General features: G+C 39.7%; 1 protein-coding gene across 2 annotated transcripts; it reads right to left on the bottom strand.

Moving 5' to 3' along the window:
- Window positions 1-7,751: 7,751 nt before the first annotated feature.
- Window positions 7,752-14,703, bottom strand: zgc:63972 (protein CutA homolog). Of its 2 annotated transcripts, XM_034122809.1 has the most exons (7): window positions 14,628-14,703; window positions 14,363-14,483; window positions 13,617-13,765; window positions 12,609-12,668; window positions 11,795-11,840; window positions 11,642-11,691; window positions 7,752-8,549 (listed from the first exon to the last, which is right to left on the bottom strand). In XM_034122809.1, exons 2-7 carry the CDS (start codon window positions 14,465-14,467, stop codon window positions 8,447-8,449), a joined length of 513 nt encoding a protein of 170 aa, XP_033978700.1. In that variant the 5' UTR covers window positions 14,468-14,483; window positions 14,628-14,703; the 3' UTR covers window positions 7,752-8,446. The 2 variants fall into 2 exon arrangements, with proteins under 2 accessions (XP_033978700.1, XP_033978699.1); XM_034122808.1 differs by having other exon boundaries at window positions 14,363-14,647.
- Window positions 14,704-22,340: the final 7,637 nt, after the last annotated feature.

Raw genomic sequence — 22,340 nt, 5'->3', positions numbered from 1 at the left:
TGTTTGCTGAGAATTTATATTCTGTAATCCCAAGATGCCTGCTGCGGTTTTGCCCTCCACCATCTTTTTGTTTTTATTTAGCCCATTGTGATTCACTTAGGTCCTTCATGCTTCTCTCTGCAAGCTCAATTGTTTTTAAAGGACAATGTTGCACCCTATAAGGCAAACCAGAGTTTCTACTTTTCCTTTATATTTCAGTTACTAAAACATTGTCATATTTGAATATGATATGGAAATGTAAAGCACCCAATGCCTTGAATCCTAAACATTTGAATGTAGACTACCAGAAGCACATGTGATTAAACTCTGGGATGACCATGCAACTGGACTTAATTTTGTGTGACTATCCCCATATTCAATGTTTCAACGAAGCAACATTTATTTATATTGCCCTCTTATTCCATGGTGGCTCATGCATGGCTCACCATTGTGTGGCGCCAGCAATCTGAGAAAGAAAGGGTTCTTTTTCTGTACTATTCCAGACTATTAACCATGATGTTTTACAGACACGGACGGGGGGATAAATATTTCAAACCAAATATTGGTCTTGTTATTTAAATGTCTCTAGATTCTGGAAAATGCAGAGGACTGAAACTACAGTATTTAAATGTGTGGTGTTAAATGACTGACTGTTTGACATTTCTAACATACAAGGTTTTGCCAGGGCTGTGTGTGTGTGTGTGTGTGTGTGTGTGTGTGTGTGTGTGTGTGTGTGTGTGTGTGTGTGTGTGGTGTGTGTGTGTGTGTGTGTGTGTGTGTGTGTGTGTGTGTGTGTGTGTGTGTGTGTGTGTGTGTGTGTGTATTTTGTATGCTGCTCATACTCTCAGGAAATTACAGAACATTTCCGGAAATAATTGTTTGCCAGTTCTTTTAGTGCAGTCTGGCTCTTTGATTAAGAATTTGCACATTCAAACTGTTGTCGAAACTGTGCCAAGGCAATCAGGAAAAATGTATTGTATACATTAGAAAGGAAACCAGAGTGGCATGCAGCAGAACTTCATAACTGAAAGAGTCTGAGAGGGCATGTGGTTCACCTGTCATGGTGGTTTCAACGTTTCCCCGCTTTAACTCCCTGTGAACCTTCACATTTCTTCAACTCGCACTCACAAAATGATATGATCATGCTTGCCACCTGCTATTGTCACTGCTGCAGGCCATTACAATATACTTAAGGGTAAACGTATGCCTTTCTTGTTCACTCCGAGTTTGCACTATACTAATAACGCCCATCTGTCATGAAGACCATGAATAAGTTAGTGCATCTGTACCAGCACCTCAGAGCCGTGCTGCTGGCTTGTTCTGCTGTTGGTTTGTGAACACACATTAAGCGCAGCAGAAGTGTCGTGAAGCAACCCGAACTGGGGGATATACTGATAATGATTTCACAGAGGAACACGCATGAAACTGGAGATGGGTGACAGGCGAGGCGTCAGATGTTTGAAGTGCCGGTAAATCATGAGCAGCACCGTGACAGCCTTAACAACATGAGGTTTTGTCTTTCTCCAAGTATCACCGTGCAACTCGGAGTCACAATTTAATACTCAGTATTTTTTGGAGTCATATAAACAATCCCCTGTGGAATTCAGGCACAATGTTCCCATTTGTAGAAAAAAATAATCACCTTCTGTTTTTTAATCTTACCTGCTGTACCTGAAGCAAACATGTGATGTGAGATGTGTTTTTTGGTTTGTTTTTCCATCATCATTATTTGATTCAGGGCAATAAAAGATGCATTTTGCTCTAGTACTGTGTCACCTGTCACTTTGGATACATTGAAACACATTTTGGTGTGGATGTATAGCCTCTGGTTCTGAAATATGAAGCTAATGTGCCTCAAATATGAATTATTTCTAATGGCCATAGGGGGGCGACTGAGCGATCTGGTTGTATAGAAGTCTATGAGAAAATGACCCAACTTCTGACATGAGTATATTATCTCAGTTATCATTTGCTAATAGATTTTTGTTCACATTGCTAGTTTGAAGTCATCTTCAATACAGCATAATGTTTATTTTGTATATGGTGTCTTATTAAGGGTAAAAGTACACAATAAAGCAGTGTATGCTTCAGTGCATAAAGCTACATTGTGATTGACAGGTCCAAATATGGTCAGTCTCCAAAAAAACAAGATGAAAAAACCCAAATTGCCAAACTTTAAACTCTTAGCTCACAAACTAATGTGTGACCTCACAGTGGATACGTCTACTTATTTTTGACAGATTATGAATAAATGCATGGTCACACATGTTTTTTTAACTTGTTGAATAATGGGGACATAAAAGGTGTGGTAATAGGAAACCTATTTATTATTATTTTCAGTTTTGTTAGTTCTCAGGCTCACTTTGAGTAGCCTTTAATGAGTTTCGATGCTGTGCAGTGAGGGGGAAAAAACAAGGTGTTAGTAATATCTTGAATTTCACATTTCATAATCGTTGAAATGTTATTATTCTCACCAGTATGGTAGCCTACACCTCAGCATTTAGGCAGCGCAAATCATGACCAATAAGGATTTTACCTCTAGGTTTACATTTCACTTGCTCCTTTCAAATAAATTACATAACTAATGAAAGATGTGTGCACAGTCTGGTTCCCAGCTCAATACCCAGCAGGATTGTCCTCATCACCAAGGACAAATTAAAACCTCTAAAGGCCAACGACAGCACACACCAACAGACTCTTCCACTGTTAAAAAAAAACAGCCACTTGCTTTGATCTCACACTTGTTCAAATAAGAACTGAGTTTCCATAGCACTCGGCATGCAAATGCTGCTGTATCTCCATAGGAGGACACTCAAAACAACAGTCCTCTTAAATACTCCACTCGTTGTAAGTAAAAGGAAAACAAGGATCCCGGCTAAAGTAGCACAAGCGTTGTTATTGTATCTAGGTCAGAAGAGTGCAATATTCTCTAGTCCATATGCAGTTTCACAGCTGTGCTTTGGATGTGAGGCAGCAGTAGTAGCAGGAGCTGTTCCACCTTAATGTACTCCTTACAGCACTGCCATATGGAAATAGGTTCTCCTCCTGTTTTCAACAATAACAGTCATTATGTTTATCGCCTCTTATCCCACAACACATGTACTTACAGTATAAGAGGAAGAAAAACACACATAAGGAACACGAGCAGATGGATACAGAATAGGACAGAAAAAAAAGAGTAATTTAACAGTGAGAGGAGGGGAGCCAAGATGGATAATGATGCAGAAAAAGGGGATGCATGACAGAGATACACATCTTATTTTGCGTTTACCTGACAGGGAATCAGAAGACATGCTCTCTTGCTGCTGCATCTTGAATGTTGGCTCCAGTGTGAGACTGTGTGTGAGTGTGTGTGTGTCCACAAGCCACAGAGTGTGAGCAAGCCAGCACGCCTCACTGTGTGTTTTGATGACGGAGTCCGCGTAGCAGCTGAGGGAGTGAGCGAGGGAGCATCAGAGCCAGGAGGAAGGTACAGAGGGAGAAGGAATTGGATTCTTCTGCACCTCGCCAAGTGTCACCAATCTCATTCTCAATTTCTCTCTTTCTCATTCTCATTATCTGGGAGTGTGTAAGTCTTGCGCAAAACACATGGACTGCAGATGGTGATTTATGAGGTACACAGAGGCAGGGAGATGGGAGGAGCATGAGGAGGGAGAAGAGGAGGTGCTGAAGAGAGGAAGGAAGCAATCACCTTGTAGTGTAAGCTTACTCTCTGAGGCACTGAGCCATTACTTGTCCCTCCCTTCAACGTTAGCCTGCCACGCAGAGCGCTAAACCAATTCAGACCTTACATGTACCACAACATCAGTTTGGCTGTGTGTCAGAGATCTATCTTATCTGAATTTGTAGCCAGTAAATGCCACTATGTTTGCATAAGATTAATCCACACATTACAAAGACCTACTTCAGAGCAGAGTCTACTTGTTATTAGTCCAAAATTCTTAATAATATTGTCCTTGACTGCATGTACAATGAATTAAAGGCGTCTTTTCCACTTGATTAAAACCCTGTATCTATTAGAGGACACGTTTTGTACTTTATGTATTTCTTATGCTAATACTTTCTAGCTTAACTTAATTGAACTGTTTTAATTTACACTTTTTCCAAAACAGTGTAATTATGCATACCCACACACAAGCCATTCTGCATGCCTGGTTGTATACCTTTTTTTTCTTCTTTTTTTTAAAGGAGCAGTAATGTTTTCCATGGATTTCACAGAGCGTCACTTCTTGGACTCAATTATTCAATTAATGCTGATTTATTTGGTCAATTTCATATCCCTCTTGGCATCACTTCAATATCCGTTTTCAGAAGTGTGTCCATCTTAATAGGGTCACAGTGTTAATCCTTGTTCTCTGCTGCATACATACGTACTTTCACTGCTCTCAAATTGTATTCACGTCATTGCTTCCCCTTGTTTCTCTGCTTATTATGCACAGCATTCATCTTCCATTTAGGCTATGTTTTGTTTTCTTTCTACTTTGTATTGTACAGAAGGCACAGCAGGAGATTTAGAGCTCAAAGCTTCTCTTCCACTGTAGCAGGTAAGTCTAACGATGGCAGTGAACATGGCCACATCCGGACAAGTGGATCCATGCAACAATATGGTAAATATAAAAACTCATTTTCAACCTATTTAAAATAAACCCATCTTGCTCTACTGTGTGATAAATATATATATATATGATAAAATACACAGTGACTCTGAAAATGCAGAAAATATATAATTTTATTCAAAATTATGCATTAAGTTAAAAGAAAAAAGTAGATCATGTGCTATTGGAAGCAGTTATTGGATGCTGAATAATCACTCATCTGTCACCTCTACAGGAGAGAGCATCTTTCTGTTTGGAGTAGCTCCTCCCAGTCCATTACTGAACTGTCAGCTGCTCAAAATATTCCTCCTACTTACAATGAATTCTCCCAAACTCCAGCCTCAAGATTGTGCCACTCTGCAAAAGGATGGCAGCAGCACTTCTTGTCACTAAAATTGTACAGATTAAGGTTTGGGTTACTTCAACATCTAAAATATAAAAAAAGAGCAAGCATGATCACTTACAGAAACATAAATACATATTGACATGATGGAAGAATATACTGGTAAACACACAACATGTTAAAAGCAGTATATGTTTATGTTGATTTGGAAAAATATGTTGATAGGTTGCTAAAATAACTTGTTGACACGCACAAACAGTCTGTTACATGTACTTGAAAGTGATAAAAACACAATAATATAATATACTACAATATTAAAATACATTCAAAAGAGCCATTGTTCATAATGAGTACATTCACTTTTGATACTTTGAGTACATTTTGTTGAATACTTATGTGCTTCTACTTAAGAAACATTAAGATTAAATAACTTTGACTTGTAATGGAGTATTTTTAGACAAACTATGTATAATTTCACTTAAGTAAAGGATTTAAGTACTTCTTTCAGATGTGCCTTTTCCATACTAATAATGTAAGGGATAATATGTATAGTGTTGCCTGTGTTACCCATGACCATAACCTGCTTTGAAGCACAGTTTGACAACACTACAGGCCGACATTTGCAAAAACAACACACAATGGTTAGCTTTCCATTCTTGCTTTGTCCGATCAGAGAGTTGTGTGTGTGTGTGTGTGTGTGTGTGTGTTTGTGTGTGTTATCCTCAGTTTATTGGATTTCTCAGTGGGAGCATGTTATCAGCGTCTGTTTCTTTCAGATTAATTATCCTGTTCCTAACTCTGCATCCCACAGAGAATTTAATGACACATATATGTTTTTTTCTCTCTAGTTGCCTCAACCAATTAGGCTTGAATTAACTGTAGAAGGTCTTTACAGAATTACAGAGAGTACAGTCGAAAGATAATTAATAGTGAGAGAGTTTATATTCAAAGGTTTAATTATGTGTGTGCAGTGCTTATTAAGTGTGGTATTAATTATAGCAATAATAGTGATACAAATATAGGAAAGACACATTATACTTTTAGTCAAATTAAACTTCAAGCTCACTACAAGATTGAACGTCGTTTCATATTAAGTATTACTACAAAACCTCTTTCAAACTAGTTCTTGGTAGTAGTTGCAGCTTACTTCTCAACCTTGAATGAAAATATTGGGCTGGGAAATGAGCAGATTGTGTTTTTGTTATAGTATCTGACAAAAAAAGATACTGCAGTAATATAACAGGATCTACATGTTAATGTCTAGAAACAGTGTTTTTTATGTCCTTGAAACACCACCATCTAGTGAACACCTAACCAAATTGCAGAATACTTTTGATCTTTATGCAATATTCATATTACATCGGAATTCAATTTGTTATAGTCAACCATAACAACTCACAAAGGCATACTTCCTGTAAGTATGTATAGCCTGTGACATGGCTTGTACACACACATTGATGTGAATGGGTACACCCATACACACACAAATGCGCACATTCACACACGCCATCAAATGGCCTGATCCCAGGAGCTGATGCGGAGGATTATTCTGGCTCTACAGACACAACACACGAGTGAACCCGGTCTGCTGTTTCTTTGTTAGGGCCTCATGCCGGAAACACTTTTCTGCAGACTGAGGATTAAAGTTTACTTTTGTATAATGAGGTAAGCATGCAAGGCTGACCTGTAACTGCAAATACAGTATGGCTTGGTGTAACAGATTTATTGTAATGTATATTAGTTTTTTTAGTTTTTTTATTAAACCTCTGTGGTCATGTATCAAAGATCCAGTTAACAAGATAAGATAAAATAAAATAAACCTTTATTATTTCCACAGTAAGAACTTTTTCAGGCAAGCCCTGTAACGCACACGTGTATCAGAGTGTTGATTGTTTGTTTTTGTTATTCAATTTAAGTTATTTAGCCAGGCTGCTCTGATCAGCATCAGTCCCTCATTATACATACAAAACTATATAATGTTTTATATATTCATGATAAAAACAATGGAGAGAAATTGTCAAAATGTACAATAACGCAAAAATGTTGTCAGTCACATCTGTTTGTTAATGTATCGTCAGTAGTACTGTGTAGTTTTCTCTGAGGTTCTACAAGGTGGTATTAAATGTTGTATTGGTACAAACAGGGCTAACCTGGAGTAGAGTTGTACTGAAATTCAGCAGTATTGTTCTTTTATGACACACCTTTCACTACAATTCTATTTCTCAAGGCAGACAGTTGTGTGCCGCCTTCCAGTAAAGGAAAAACTATTATTATATTAATCGTTTAAACCATTAAACCTGTAAGGCAAACCTCAATGTTTGTTAAAAGGAAAAGAGATGTGTCATCTTAAAAGAATACCTAAGTAAAACTAGACCAAATAAAATAGAATATAAATGTAAACGTGATTAAAATAGAGGAGGAGATGGTTCATCAAATGCCACTATTCAAAGATTACTGCTTTTAGAAGACAGTATCTGTATAAACGCTTCAGCAATGTGTGGAGGAAACTTCTGTGTAGCAATGCATGGAGTCCCCGACTCAGGAAGGAGACACGGTGAGAGTTGGAGCTTTAATGTCAAACACTGATGGGTTTATTCAGAGTATTCGGCCGGAGGATTCACATCACAAATCAAAGAGTCAGAGGTTCTGACTTCACGGTAGAGTTGCCACGTCAATTCTGAAGAGCCTCTCTCTATGCTAGACCTTTTAACTGGTTCACAGAGAGTAATCAACATCTCTGAAGGAGTAGACTAAACAGCTGGGAACACTGAGCCACCTGCGTCCGACACTCATGGCTTCAAAGATTTCACATCTTAGAGTCCACAAACACCGATAAAGAAGTGCCTCAGCGCTCTCACAACAATTACCCTTCGTGCCAGACAAGTTGACCGGTCACAAACTGGTAACAACAACACATATGGCACCAAGGCCTTTCCTTAAAGGAGATAACAGACGTCAGAGTAGATCATAAAACGTCACAGAGCAAAAGGTTAGATATCTAGAAGAATTATTCCTTAACACAATGTATATGCAAAAATGCATTGATGTAGTGAATAGTGAGGACTAAAATGCATGATACAGGCTGGTGATTCCTGTACTGATACCAATATTATTTTCTAAATCTAGACAACTTGGAGTGTATTTAACCAATGAGTTTACTGAGAATCCCTTAGCTCAAAGCTGAGGTACTGTTATCGTTAACACCAGATTAATATACTTTGCAAACTGACTTAAAACTGACTGGTCACCTTGGAATATGTTTGTTTGAGGTGTCTTGTATGTCTTGTATGTTACCTTCTGAGAATGTGGCACAACATACTTTAAAAAGTGGAAATCAAATCTCCACAGTAGTAGTGGAATTTGCTATGAAAAGGTCAGAGCAACAAAAAGTATAAATGTCATGTATCGAACTAGTGTTGCTTTCTGAACCCTTCGATCCAAAGCCTTCAAACATCAGCCTGTACACATGGCTCATTTTCCATGTTCAGCTGCAGTCCATGTAGAGGTTTGCTTTGATTTCACAAACGTATCAGTCGTCTGGAATGGCTTCATCCATCCACTTCATGTAAGCCAGACTGCCGTCCTCCACCAGGAAGCTGAGGACTTCTGGGTTAGCGTAGGGATGGACAGACCTTGAAGGGACACAGACAAATACAAAATGATACATACATTTTATTTATAAAAGATAAACACTACAGCAAGAACACATATCTATACGAGGCAAGGCAATTTTAGGCATAAGAAAATATATAAAAGAAACACAAAGCAGTATAAAGAGAATATGAAGACACACAATAGTCCCTTGGTGATATCGTTAAAAACTCTGTGTCTGCAAAACTAATATGATGTTTTTTCTAATCTTTGCATCTAAATATTGAACAGAAGAGGCCCTAGGATGGAGCCTTGGGGGACTCCATTTTATGTTCCTTCAAAAAGGGATTCAAACCAGTTTAGCACTGTGACAGAAAGTCCCACAGAGCTTTCACTATGTTGTGGCTGACTGTGTTAAATGCAGCACTGAGATCTATTGATAAGAATGAAGCTTTTCAAAAGTCTGTGTTTAAGCAGATATGATTCAAGACCTTAACAAGAGTAGTCTCAATGCTGAAGTGTGGTCCACATTCTGAGTACAAATTGTTTATTGTTGTTCCAGCTTGGAACGTGTAACGCTGTTAAAAAAAACACTTTAGTTCATTAGAGAGTTGTCTAGATTGTTCTTTTTCTAAGTTATTAGCACATGTAAGAAAAAGCCTGGGAGTAGAGAACTGTTGACTATTTGCAGATCTGATGCCATGCAGTCAAAATGATTAATGAGAAAAGCCTGTAGCCAGAATAGCAAATCAGCAGGAGGAAGACTTCAAATGTTGCATGATTTCCTCCAAGGTTAATGGTTGTGTCATGTTCAAATTGTGGTGCACTAATTGAATTGGTGCATGCAAGGACAACTCAGGCCCTGTACCTGGAGAAACTAGCAGCGTGTCTAATTTTATGAATTATGTCAGTGTGCAAGGAGAAATTCATTAAATTATTAAGTGGATAGAATACCACTATTCTATCCACTTAATCATTTAATGAATGTATCCTTGTACACTGATGGAGGGTTTGTTGAGAGCAAATAAATGACATGTATTATTATTCATTTTGGCAATTATGTCAAAGAAGAAACTGCCTTTCAGTACTTAGACGGATCCATCAGCTGCTGACATTGAGGCGCTAAAGCTGCTGCAACTGGGCGCATCCTCCATGGCCTGATAGATGGGTGTTTCACGCTAATCCAGAAAGGGTCCATAAGAACCATTGGCTTTAGATCTGCTTCAGTGGAGGCCACCTGTCCTGAAAAGAGGCCTACATCCCCAGAACAGATTGAAGGTATCAATAACTTTGATTCTTTTCAGTCCGCAGGTTTTGATATAAGTCTGTTGAACCTTTTGATCCCTCTGTTGGCAGTGGTCCAGTAATACAAAATAAAACTGGGTTATCAGTGTGTCCATACGGTTATTTCTGCAAATATCTCTGGACCCCAAAATGTTCTCTTTTGTGTTGCAGACCATAGCACCTGGAATGTATTATGTTTTCTTAACCTTTGCCACAATGTGTTTTGATTTTAGCTTGGTTTATTTGTCTGTATGTCTGTCTGTCTGTCTGTCTGTCTGACAGCAGGATTACTAAATAAAAGAATGGTCTTATTTTCACGACCCTTGGTGGAAGGGTGACGCATGGTCAAATGAAGAACCCTAATACATTTTAAAGCGAGTAAAAATCAAGAGGTGAGCACAAATTATGTTGTGTTTAAAACTAGTTTCAACTGCAAATATTCACATGAATGCCCCGTCATGTCAGCACAACAGCTCATTCAACATGTTTTTAAAGTGCTCTGAGTAATAACATACAAGACATCTTCTTTTTGAGCGTCCATGCCTTCTTCCACATTATCACAGGCTCATCAACACACCAAAGTCGGAAAAACAACTTCCTAACTCGGGAAATGGGACCATGAATGGTGAATGAACCAGTCTTCGAAGAGATTTCCCTCTTTCTACATGAGACATCTTCTCTTCATTTCCTATATTATTTTTTGTGTTAATGGGGTAAGTGTGTTCCTCGTGCCCACCATTGGCTGTCCAACAGATGTCCTGGGTCCAAGTTAGCTCTACTAAATCCATACATTGTGCCATCTGTAGGAGTACAACCTTGTACTTATTTATGGCTTTTGAACACAGATTATTCCAGCAGGCAGCAATCAAATTCATTGCACATGAATTCACTGGTTTTGTCTCGGTGAGGCTAAGGAAAGGTGTGGTGTTATTAAAAGATAGCTGTCCATCTTGTCGAGTTAAGAGGCAGAAGACTTTGGAAAAGTGCCAGGCGTTCAGAAAACTTCTCCAGCAAGATTATACTTTTTATCAAGCAATCTTGGGCAACAGTTTAGGACAATCTGTGCTCTTCATCGATTGTGATAAGCCAAGAGGTATATTGCATTCCTCAAGAAAACTTTGTCAGTGGACCACTAAGTTTCTGTTTGGGGCACGCTCATTTTGTGGGTAGTGTTGCATAATAATAATCCTCCCTAAATATTTTAGTAGTAACAACAAGTCATAGGAAACTTCCTTAAAGGTTTTAGTAAGAAAGTAAGAAAAGTATGAAGAAGTCGCACAAATATCAGCAAAGCAGAAAGGAAGTGAGAAGCGCATCTGCACTGTAGCAAAGCAGGAAGCAGCAGTCATTAGGAGTTCCTGTTGATTTCAATTATTTTCAACCTGGACTTTTTAACTCAGAAAGATGCCACTTCAACAACTTCGCACATGAACAAGTATAATCGTCTGATGATGCAATCACAAATGGCCAAACAGAAATGTGGATCATTAACTGCTTATGGCTTTTTGATGGTGCTGGAGAGGAATCAAGTGAAATCAGTACATTTACTAACATTAACAACTCAATAAATTACTCTTACGCACACCAACAGTAAATTCAGATCAAGAAAAATATATTTTGCACAACACTGTTGATTACAATGCTGTAATTTGTTGAACATACAGTCATAGCTTTTGTTGCAATAGAATCATTTTAAGTACATAAATAATATGGTCCAAGTTGAAAATAACCGCAACAACCTTTGAAAGCATGTCTACAGGAGCTCGCACAGATTTAACATGAAGTTAGTTTGAAACTTGGATAGTAATACAAATAAAGTTAATAACTGTTACATAGAGCAACCTCTCACCTTACAAAATCCATGACCTGCTGGATCCTTGAGGTCTTTGTTTTCACCAGCTGCAACAACAGCGACATCTCATTTTAGACTTCTGCAGTTTAACAGGAATTTCAGCATTCTTGTTGTGTATAGAAAAAGGACGTTGTTTGTCAGTAAGCTTACCATCAGAACTTCACTTGCATCTTGGATTTCACCCTTCCAGTAGTACCTAAAGAACCAGAAAAACCACTGACATTAAAAAAGCACCATTTACTGCACATAAGTAACTGTGAATTACTCTAGACTCAAGAGTGCCAGTGTAAGGGGCAGATCCTTGAATTGAGTAAAAAAGGTTTTGTAAAATGATTTCTGAAAGCTCTCAACATCAAACTGTGAAAAGCCATAATTATTATTGCGGCTGTGATTCACAGTGATGCCAGGCTTTTATGTTGCCATTTCTCTTGGATTGTGAAGGACAGTTAAAACCAAGCAGAAAACCTATATTTAAACATGTTAAATGGCAGAATAAAATAGGAATAAAACTACATGAGCCTAGATATAGCTGAAACTCCTTCAGTACTTAACTCACACATTAAAATCCATTATCACCTCCATTACCCCTAAACTACTGGAACCACATCCTCTATTTTTAGGCTAAACCTCTGTTCTTAACACGTTCTATGGCCTTTTCGGATGAGTTACTCTCCTCAGTTTCTCCTCCCTTATTCCTTTTGTGGTTTATGCATTAACAGAAAAGCTAATCCATGAATTCAAATGACCGCTTGAAGGCTATCTGCCACTCAAGCGGTGGAAAAACGGATAAACGCATTGAGATGCAGCCCATTCACCTTGTGATTTCCTAGGTAACCAGTCATGTAGGTCAGAGAAACAACACGTGTTTAAGCATTTCTATACATGTAAGCACTAAGATAGTCTGTTTGTTTGTGCCCCAGCTGGGTTCAAAGTTGTGTCATGGTAGGAGGTCAGTTTGATTTACATTGTAGAGGTCCTGGCGAGGATGTTGATACTGGCTGCCAGCCGCCTCTCCATAATCGCCCTGGAAAAAAGACAGAATAGTAGGGAGCATGGATGGAAACGTAGCGGGGTAGACATGGAAAAAGGAAAACGGAAAAATTAAACACTTACAGACCACCAGCTGTTTATCAATTACTGCATGAAACTGAGCCCATCATGTTGCTCTTTAAGCAGGCCGCAGGAAAGACTTAATGCACAAAAACTCTGAAAGATTGCAAACTTTTCTTTCTGCTGCTCAGCCGACAGTATTACCAGTTTAGTTTATTTGATCCGGACCAAGGGCAAGAAAGTTTACATTGTTGCATGTCAGTTAACTTGATGATTTGACAGTTTTGGCAACTGTCATCCTGCATTTTCAGGACAAAGGTGGGGACATCAAATCTCTGCTGACAGAAGTTTTTGCAGTACTTTGATGCTTTTGTCGATAATGTATTTAGATGTTCACACCTCCGACACACCACTTCATTCACTTTCATGTCTGTTAAGTTAATATGAAGCTTGGGGCAGCAGACGGCTAGCTTAGCTTAGCATGAGGTTGGCTATAGCTCAGGGGTTAGCATGATATACAAATCAGGGGGTGGGCAGTTTGATCTCACCTCCTGACAACATGTCAGTGTCCTTGGGCAAGTTACCTAACCCCAAATTGCCCCCGTAGGCATGTCTATAGTATTGAATGTATGTGGCTTTGGATAAAAGCCTCAGCTAAATAATATGTAATGTAATGTAATAAGGACTTCTGTGAGATTTGAGGAATCATTTTCACTTCTGCTTCACAGTTTAAACAAACAAGATATGAGATGATAAATAAATCAGTGACCTTAAGATGACCCAAAATGTTGCACTGTGCCTTTGAGCTAAATCATTTAACATCACTCATCAAAGCCATGTGTTTCCATTTGCTTAAACATCAATAATACATTCTTTAATCACTACATTCATGCAGACTGTAAAAAGTGACCTGCTCCTGTACCTGCCAATGTCTTTAGCTGCCAGTTCGTTGGGGCTGTTGATAAGAAGAAGGGAGTGGTGGCCTGGTGCGTAGCTCCCTGTGAAGGCTGAATGAAGCTGGACCCCAATGGACCACAACCCGGAGTACATGGACACGGACAGGACCAAGAGCTGTATAAATCAAATCAAATCAAAATGTATTATAGCCCCAAATCACAAAAAATGCCTCAGGGCTGTACAAAGCAAACAAAAGCAACTGACAAAAACAAAATACAAACGTCATAGCATAGTATAGAGAGGGTAGAATGCAACAAAGTGTTAAATAAGTCAGTTACAAGAGACTTGAATAACTTGTGTCTTGCATAATGTAATATGTGCAGCCTATCTGACATAAATTATTTGGACATGTTGCTGTTTCACGTTATTTCATGTTTGGACTCAGCAAAGTCATAACTCAATTTAATTATCTTCTGCCCTCTGAAAGGATTGCCATGTTTGGATTGGATTTAGTATTTATCCTCTTATTATTTGGCGCAGATAAATGAGTATAGGCCTTGGCTTGGACGCAGTGACCAATTTATAATCTGTCCTACTTCTCTGTACAGCACAGCACAGCACAGCACTGGTCACACCCAGAGCTGTGGGGTCAACAACATTTTTTCAGAATAAATGCAATTCATATTTTTTTTGCATTTTAGATGTTAACAAAAAAAACAAGTTTTCTAAGTTTTTAAGTGAGAATTGATTAAACTAAGTTGTAACTCTTACCAAACATGACATGAGGAGCACTGAGCGAAACCCAGAGAAAAAGACAGCTTCTTTATGGCATCGCTGGAACAGCCACTCCATCCTGCTAGTGGCAACAAATGTCATTCCCGGAGTCCGGTTGCTGCATGTAATGAGGGACAAACTTCTTTCATAAAACTGCTGAGACTCACTGCGGAGATGATTAGTGTTCCGTCATTTTTATGAGCATGTCTCCCCCGGTTAAACGGATGCTTTGTGAGAGAAAAACATTCAGAAATCTCATTACCTTTACACAAGAAGTGCATTGTGTTGACAGGTACTTGAGGTCGGATGGTCAAAGGCAGAGATAAATCTACGCGCACTGTAATTGGTTGCCTGACACTTCCTGACAAGTCGGCGACCAATCACATCGCCGCTTCACCCTCCGCTGCCCTGCCTCCAGGTCCGGGTCATAATCGGCTTTAGTGTCTATTTACCGTGTAAACACAACTTTTATAGACTCGCAGCGCACATTGTGAAGCTGGAAGCACACGAAATAAGTCACATTGCTTTCATGGATCTCCTTCAATTGTGGAAATTGAAAATAAACTGTCGTGATACATTATAGACCTAAAGATATTAAACTTGAACGATTTTCTTAATCAATGTAAATGGCAGTCACATACAATTCATATTGAATTTCAAATTCAGACTACATTATGTTTACACAGGAATCAGTAGCAATGTTTTTAAAGCCAAAGTCCACAAAATACAAGATTGTAAAGTAAATGATCTCCAGTGGTGGAAGAAGAAAGTAAAAGTAGAAACACTTTGTTCTTAAAATACTCTATTCCAAGTAAAAGTCCCAAATTGAAAATGTAACGTAAGTAGAAGTACAGAAGTATTATCAATAAAATGTACTTCAAGGAGCAAAAGTTAAAGTTATCAAAATGCATAATAGATATTTTTACAGTAATATATTATTTTAGAATATTATGTTATCTTGTTTTTATTACTAATAAGTGCATGCAGGGGCGTTTAAAGGCTTTCGTTTTTCAATGTGGAGCCTACTTATAACCATTTACGTAAAATACTAGGTAGCATAAAAAACTATAATAATAATAATAATACATTTAATTTCTAAGCGCTTTTTCAGGTGCTCTAAGAAACGTTACAGTGGTTTATTGTGTTACAATTACTCAAGTTAAGTACAAGTATGTCAAAATACTATTTAAGTACAGTACTTGAGTACATTTATTGAGCTGCGTTGCATCATTGACTCAATATCTTGTCCACTGCTTCCTACGATTTTACTGTGTTATTTTGCTGCTATAACTGTAATAACCAGTTTTAATCAATATGACGACACAATGTTTGGTCCACATATACCTTATTATTTATGCGTGGGAAAACAACACAACATAATCAACTGTCTTCACAAAGTCTCAATAGATTATGGGACATCCAAGACAGTAATAATGTAAATGATGCACATGTAAGGGAGACTTGTTGCAAACTAATGTAACTGCTAGAGTAGACTATGTATATTAGCCTTGATTGGCATGCACTAATTAACCCAGAAAACACAAATGTGTGTTTATTAGCAGGGATTATTCTGTAACAAGATGTAAACCAAAACACAGCACAGAAACAACACCTGAGTCAAAGAGAAATACCTCTGTCACCTCTTGTTAAAGTGAGAACAACCAGAGTTTCTGATCTCAGATCCAGTCTCTTGGCAAAAGTCCAATAAGATTCAAACACACATCTGTTGAAGGCACGCACACAGCAACACACCATCTCTGCCATACACTGGCACAACTTTCAGATGAGCTAAACCGAAAAGTCAAGCAACCAGCTTGGCTGCATACGAATGAGGAAGATTTAGACGAACTAGAATCTTTTACAAAAATGAATAATTCAGAGGTGGATTGTTGAAAAGAAAACAGACCAAGTGGATTCGGCCTGGCATTTTATTGCCAAACACCAGATGGGAAACTTGACGTGAGTAAGACAAATTAATCAATGAACTTCACGTAAGTCTTGCAGCTATAAAAAGTGTTGGTTATAAGATGGAATTTTAATGGGGTGTGTACTGACAAAAAGTCAGTTTCCAGAAGCTTTGGATGTTTAAATAAAGTGTTTCTACACCAGTTGTCCACATGGGGGAGATGTGGGTCCATGCATTTATCTCTTTATCCCCTCCTATCATTGTGAATACATACAATCCAGAGTGTTCATTCTATAAAACTCTCATCCACTGAAGGAAAATGTAAAAAGCTTCAACAAAGCAACTTGCCTGACTCATCCTAGTCCTTTTTTTTTTACCTGTTCCCCGCCAGACGTTGTCCCTCATCGGATACAACACAGATCACAGAGCGGACAGCAGGGGGCGCCAAGGGAGTCAGCTTCAGAACAAACCAATTTATTTCCCAAGCTCACACAGGCTTCATTTAAGAGTCCATCAGAGGGCTCCAATAGAGCCACTTAAGCCACTGTTCCCCAACATGAAAGAAGGCAACCAAAATAGAGGGATAGGAAGAAAGGCAGCGAAGAGGCGTTTGATCTGCTTGTTCTTGGGCATTACTCAGAGGGGTTCACTTCCGCTTAGGAGCGCTGAGGCTTGTTTGTCCCTTAGAAGTCTAATGTGAAAAATAAGATACATTTTATTTCTGTCGATGCTTCTTGTCTGTCTGTGTATAATGAGGCCACGAGGTCCACATTAAGAGCAGAAAAGAGAAAATGAGAGACGAAAACAGGAAAAGCACAAAGGCATCTGGCAAGAGGGGCCTTGCCTAATTCGCTGTTAAACTGTGACTGTCTCTTGGTTGGATCAATGAAGTTGCCTTGCTGTGAAAGAAAAATAAATCTATCAGGGAGATGAATAGAGTGAGGTGTGTGAACACGGACAGGGAGAGGTTATAGAGAATGGAAACTCCGAAGGTCTGCTGTATCGCCCTTTCTGTGAGGCACTGCCATTACTGCACTGGATGGGTGGTGGAGGGTGTAGAGACAGAGAGTGTGCTCTCTACTGGACACACAGAGGTCAGATAAGTCCTAATGAAGGCACTCTCCAGCCTGGGATTACCTCTAAAGGAAGAGACTGGTCCTCCCAAAGAGGTTAATTAAAAAAGTCGACGGGCCGAGCAGGGAAGTGTCTCCATCACCACGGTGAACTCCGGTGACCGCTCCATCTGTGAGCACAGGGCCATCCATCACTGCTGATTCCTGGCTCTGGCTCCTGTTGGTGCACTAAAAACACAGAAGTATATGTAGCAGCGCCACAACTCTGACAAGCAGCAGATATAAAAAAATATATTTATTACTGCCGAGATATCCCCTGCTCAAGTCCCTCAGGTAAGGAAACTTCTCCCCTCTCAGGGATCACACAAACACTGTATCCTCCCTCCATTCTGTCCAGCCATCTTCTGCTTTCTGCTCTCTATGTCACAACTAGTGGAGCACCCAAGGCTATTTATCAAAGCTGAACTGTCATGTTGTTTATTTCCTGTGTGCGCTCCAGAAGAGATTGCAAAAATAGATTACTTATGTTTGTTTAGCAACAGAAGCACACATATCGAAAACCGTTGGTAACCATGGAGAAAGAAGAGCATTACCTTCCTTTGACACAGCATGAAAGAATCAACCATCAATGGAAAAAATCCCTTCAGCAATCCCTTCTGAGAAGAAAGATTTGTCATCCCTATTTCCCTAGTAAGTGTAGACAAAGGTGTGATAGTGGGCAAAATGGTGAGACACAGTAAGGGATGGTGGACTGGGGGAGAAGAGGATAGACAGAGAGAAATGGAGCGTTTCAGTTGATTGGCTCTGAGAGAGGACAGAGAGCCTGGAGCAATCTTACAGGAAAAAGTTAAACATTTTCATAAATCTGTTCTCGTGGAGTTCACATGCAGCGGTGGGAGGCTTAAATCACGTCAAGCTTGATTGGTTGAGAGGGAGAGCCGAGCCTGAACGCGAGGAGGGGGGTGTTCACCTCCAATGCTGAAAACCCTGTGCTTCCTCATTACACTTTCCTCACCGAGCCGTCTGCAGCAGAACCATTCCTCGCGCTGACGCAGGTAGAATGAGCTCATTCCTTCTCCATTCACAAGCTGAGTGCACCCAAATTCAGAGAAGGGAGACGCATAATAAGTTCAGACTCCAAGTTAGAGTGCCTGCAGGCAATAAAGTGGAGGATGAACAGTGGAGACTTGATGGAAGAAGAGTGTGTGTGTGTGTGTTTGTGTGTTCGAAAAGGGGTTGCATCTGGAAAAAAGCTGCTCTCGACTGCACCATCTCAGTATTTATCCAAAACATTTTCCACAGGGAGGCAATGATTAAACACTCCTTTGAAATAATGAATCCATATTGCACACAGTTCTGGTGAGGATTCAAACAGCAACAGCAAACTGAACACAGTATGCACTCTCACGTTGAAAGCATACAAATATACAAACAATATTCCAAAAACATATAAACAAGCAAACTTTTTGAATGTTCACTCCTGCAGAAATTCCGTCTGCACAAGCAAGGTCATTTGGAAAAACATAGCACTGGAAAAAAAGCAGATGCGTTTATTGATGTGTAGTCCAATGCAAATCAAACTTTGAGCTGGGTGTATAGTTGGAGTGTCTGTGTGTGTGAGTGTGTGAGTGTGTGTGTGTGTGTGTGTGTGTGTGTGTGTGTGTGTGTGTGTGTGTGTGTGTGTGTGTGTGTGTAAACCTCAGACACTCGGAAAATGGCATTATGGAAATGCAGGAATCACCATGAAAAGGGCAGCCAGAGGCATGCTCAGGGCAAGATTTTATATACAGCACCTAATCAGCCAACCAACTGCCTGCGCTCCTATTTACCCTGTTTATAAGTCACCCCTAAACCTGCAACCACTTCATCTACATAATCTCATCTCCTCCCTCTTCATGTCACACAGTCAGCCAATTCCTAGTATCACATTTTCCTCGGGGGCTTTTTCCCCTGCCATGCTAACTCTCCTGTCATGTGAGATCATGCCCCTACCTGTCCTGCAATAATGTCTGTTAACCCCAAACCCAATAACCTGACCTTCCCCACCCACCTACACACCTGTTACCACCTCCAATAAGCTCCGTATCATATCTACTATTAGACCACTTCTGTTCATTCCCTGCCAGATCTGTCATGCTTCTAAACTCAGCTTGCCTTGATTTAGCTTGTTATGACAACCAGCCTGTCTTTTGGTAACCTGATCAAGAGAGGTGATCATCTATTGGATACTGTGGGTTTTTATCATTACCCTTGCCTCCATAGTTTATACCTTTATTGGACTGGTCTTGAGTTCACTGTATGTAATGTTTGAGAGTGTGAGGTAATTTTCTCATTGACTTCTATACAATCAGATCTTTCAGCCACAAGTGGAGTGTTCAAGAGAATGCAAGTTTACTGAACATTTCATACCTGGAGGTTACCACGTGGTTCAAACTAGTTTTCATACTGCAGTCTCTCAGGTAAGAAAGCAGCAGCTTCTTTCTTAATTGTTTTCCACCTGGGCCTTGTACAGACCTGCTTATTATTCAGACCTTTACTGCCAGCCAGCTGATAACCTCCAACTGCTGCGAGCAATTAACAAGAGTTCACCTACTGTAGCGTCCATAAGGAGGGATGCCTTTAGAGCCAGAGGAGAGATAGAGCCGGGAAGGTTGGAAAAGGACAAGCAGGAAACGAGAAGAGAGATAGATTGAATGGATGGACCCTGTTTTATAGTCAAAGGGAAATCAATGCTAATGAATTTGTTGGTTCATGGAATGCGCTGATAAGGAAATTGCCAGTTTAAGGGGATGCTGCATGTGCGTGTTTGTGTATGTGTGTGACCAGAAACTGATAAGGATGTTTAGTAACAAGGATGGTCAACCCACTCTGCAAGGCACAACAAACACAGGTGTACCGACCTATTAGGAAGTGTTTGAAACTAAAGACCTGGTCAATATCTTGGGTGTTGTATCGACTGAGCCACTGTAACTGGTTTGCAGTGTTTCGGATGATGCAGCCAATACAAATGAGATGTTAGACAGTCTCTTAATAAAGAGGACATCATATGCTAATTTTCTGGTTAATCCTTGAATTTTGTGCTACTACTGTGCTTCCGTGCTTCAATGATCAAAAAGCTCTTTATTTTTCTCATACTGCTGCAGCACTTCTTTTCACCCTCTGTCTGAAACCAGAGCCCAGTCTGCTCTGATTGGTTAGCTGGCCGGCTCTGTTGTGATTGATCAACCGTTAGTGATGTGTCAAAGATGTCCTACCCAGCCTATCACGTACAATTTGTTGGAGCGCTTGCCAATAAAAGCACGAGTGTTACATGGTGATGTTATTATGTTACGAGGAGTTGGTGCGCTGATGTTCGGATCAGGGGAGCGCTGGTTCAATCCCACCTTGACACCCACAGCAGTCAGCACAATATTGAGTGTATGTAAGTAACATTGGGTGGAAGCATCTAACAAGTAACATGTTATGTACAGTAATGTAATGTCATAGAAGACACTAGATGAAAGGGAAAACCCTATATGGCCTCTTTAACGGAAACTTTGACAAAAACATTAAAGTTCTTATTGATTAATGCCCTGCACAGCTGCATGTAGAAGTTAGTCCAAGCATGCAGCCTTCACAAAAAAAGCAGACTTATTTTTGAATTCATAACAGCAGTCGCACTTCAGTCTCTGAGAGGTGAAGGCCACTAAGATTGATTGCACGAAATGAAATGAGAAATGAGAGAAGTAGACTGTTTTTTTAATCAGTCTGCTCTACTTCTCAAATACTGTTGATTATGTTTTGTGATGTGTAACAAAATGTGGATATCCCTCCAGCCGCTGCTCGCTCATTCAAACTGCATCACACACATCTCTTTGCCATTAAAACATAATGAAATCACATCACATTGATTTAACTAATAAAAGATTTGCTTGGCTAAACAAGCTTCCTGTTAAAAAGAATTAAATGGCTGTTGATTGTAATTACAAAGGCTTTGAGAAACAAGTCAGGTGTGGTGGGGGCAGGGGGAGGCTCTCTAAAATTGCTAATTAAAGTGGGAAGGTGTATGAAAACGCTACAAATAAGCAGATCCTCCCTGGTGGTATCAAATAATTTGCAGGTTGCATGAGTAAACATATTTGCACTTCCTATTTATCTGCACGTTTGATGGCCTCCACAGCAGTGCTACAATGAGAATAGTTTGGAGGGTGGAGGTTTACAGCAGATAACAATAGAAGCAGGAGCGGCATAGATCAAACGATTTTATTTCTGTTGTAACTGGGAGAAGGGGGCTCCTTGGGTGTCTCTTCTGGGACTACTGCTCTAGATTCTGATATCCATTTTCCCTTTGTTTTCTCTCTTGGCCCTTTGAAATATTTAGCGAGAATCCCTGTCTACCACATAGACACATATTAAGAGTTTGTGTGTGTCTGTGTGTGTGCACTCACATTTACAATCACTACGCTCCCTCGCTCCAGGCATCAATCGTCAACTGTGCACTAAACATCTGGATGTGGACAGTCTTTCCCTCAGGACAAGCACACTTCAGATCTCTCCATTTTAGCATAGACTCATCCTGAGGGATTTATTCTCCGAGCCCAGCCCTGGCCCCTCATGTTATGGAGGCTGGAGGCTCCGCTGAGAAATCCCCTCTCCATCTCTTTATTTCTCCATCCATCTCGGACCAGCGCTACCATAACCCTCCTCCCACGGGCTGGACTTGGCCTGCCACTCCAATAGCCTGCTGTCTTCACTGGTAGACAATGACAGAAAGAAAAAATGTGCGACCTTCCGAGAACACCTGTTTTAAAGGCTGAGCATTTAGAAAAAAACGGCTCATACGTGACCTATTTACACTCGAAAAAAGCACTTGTTAAGAAGCGGATGTTAGGTGTTACCTCCCACAGGAATGTATAATAAACTATTATTTTGTGACGTAAAAAACCTGCAATGTGCAATATAAACACGTTGCGATTTTACTGTGAAATAGTCACTTTTATATAAAAGCATACATTTG

Source organism: Trematomus bernacchii, unplaced genomic scaffold, assembly GCF_902827165.1.
Source record: "Trematomus bernacchii unplaced genomic scaffold, fTreBer1.1, whole genome shotgun sequence".
Lineage (NCBI taxonomy): Eukaryota > Metazoa > Chordata > Actinopteri > Perciformes > Nototheniidae > Trematomus > Trematomus bernacchii.
Note: the sequence above shows the minus strand (reverse complement) of the source record. Positions and strands in the feature narration are given on the sequence as shown.

Coding starts and splice junctions, on each gene's coding strand:
- zgc:63972 (XM_034122809.1), bottom strand. CDS start 14,467: ATGACATTTGTTGCCACTAGCAGGATGGAGTGGCTGTTCCAGCGATGC. Junction 11,692..11,794: donor ATGCAAGTGAAGTTCTGATG/GTAAGCTTACTG, acceptor CTGTTGTTGCAG/CTGGTGAAAACAAAGACCTC. Junction 8,550..11,641: donor CAGGTCATGGATTTTGTAAG/GTGAGAGGTTGC, acceptor TGTCCCTTCAAG/GTCTGTCCATCCCTACGCTA.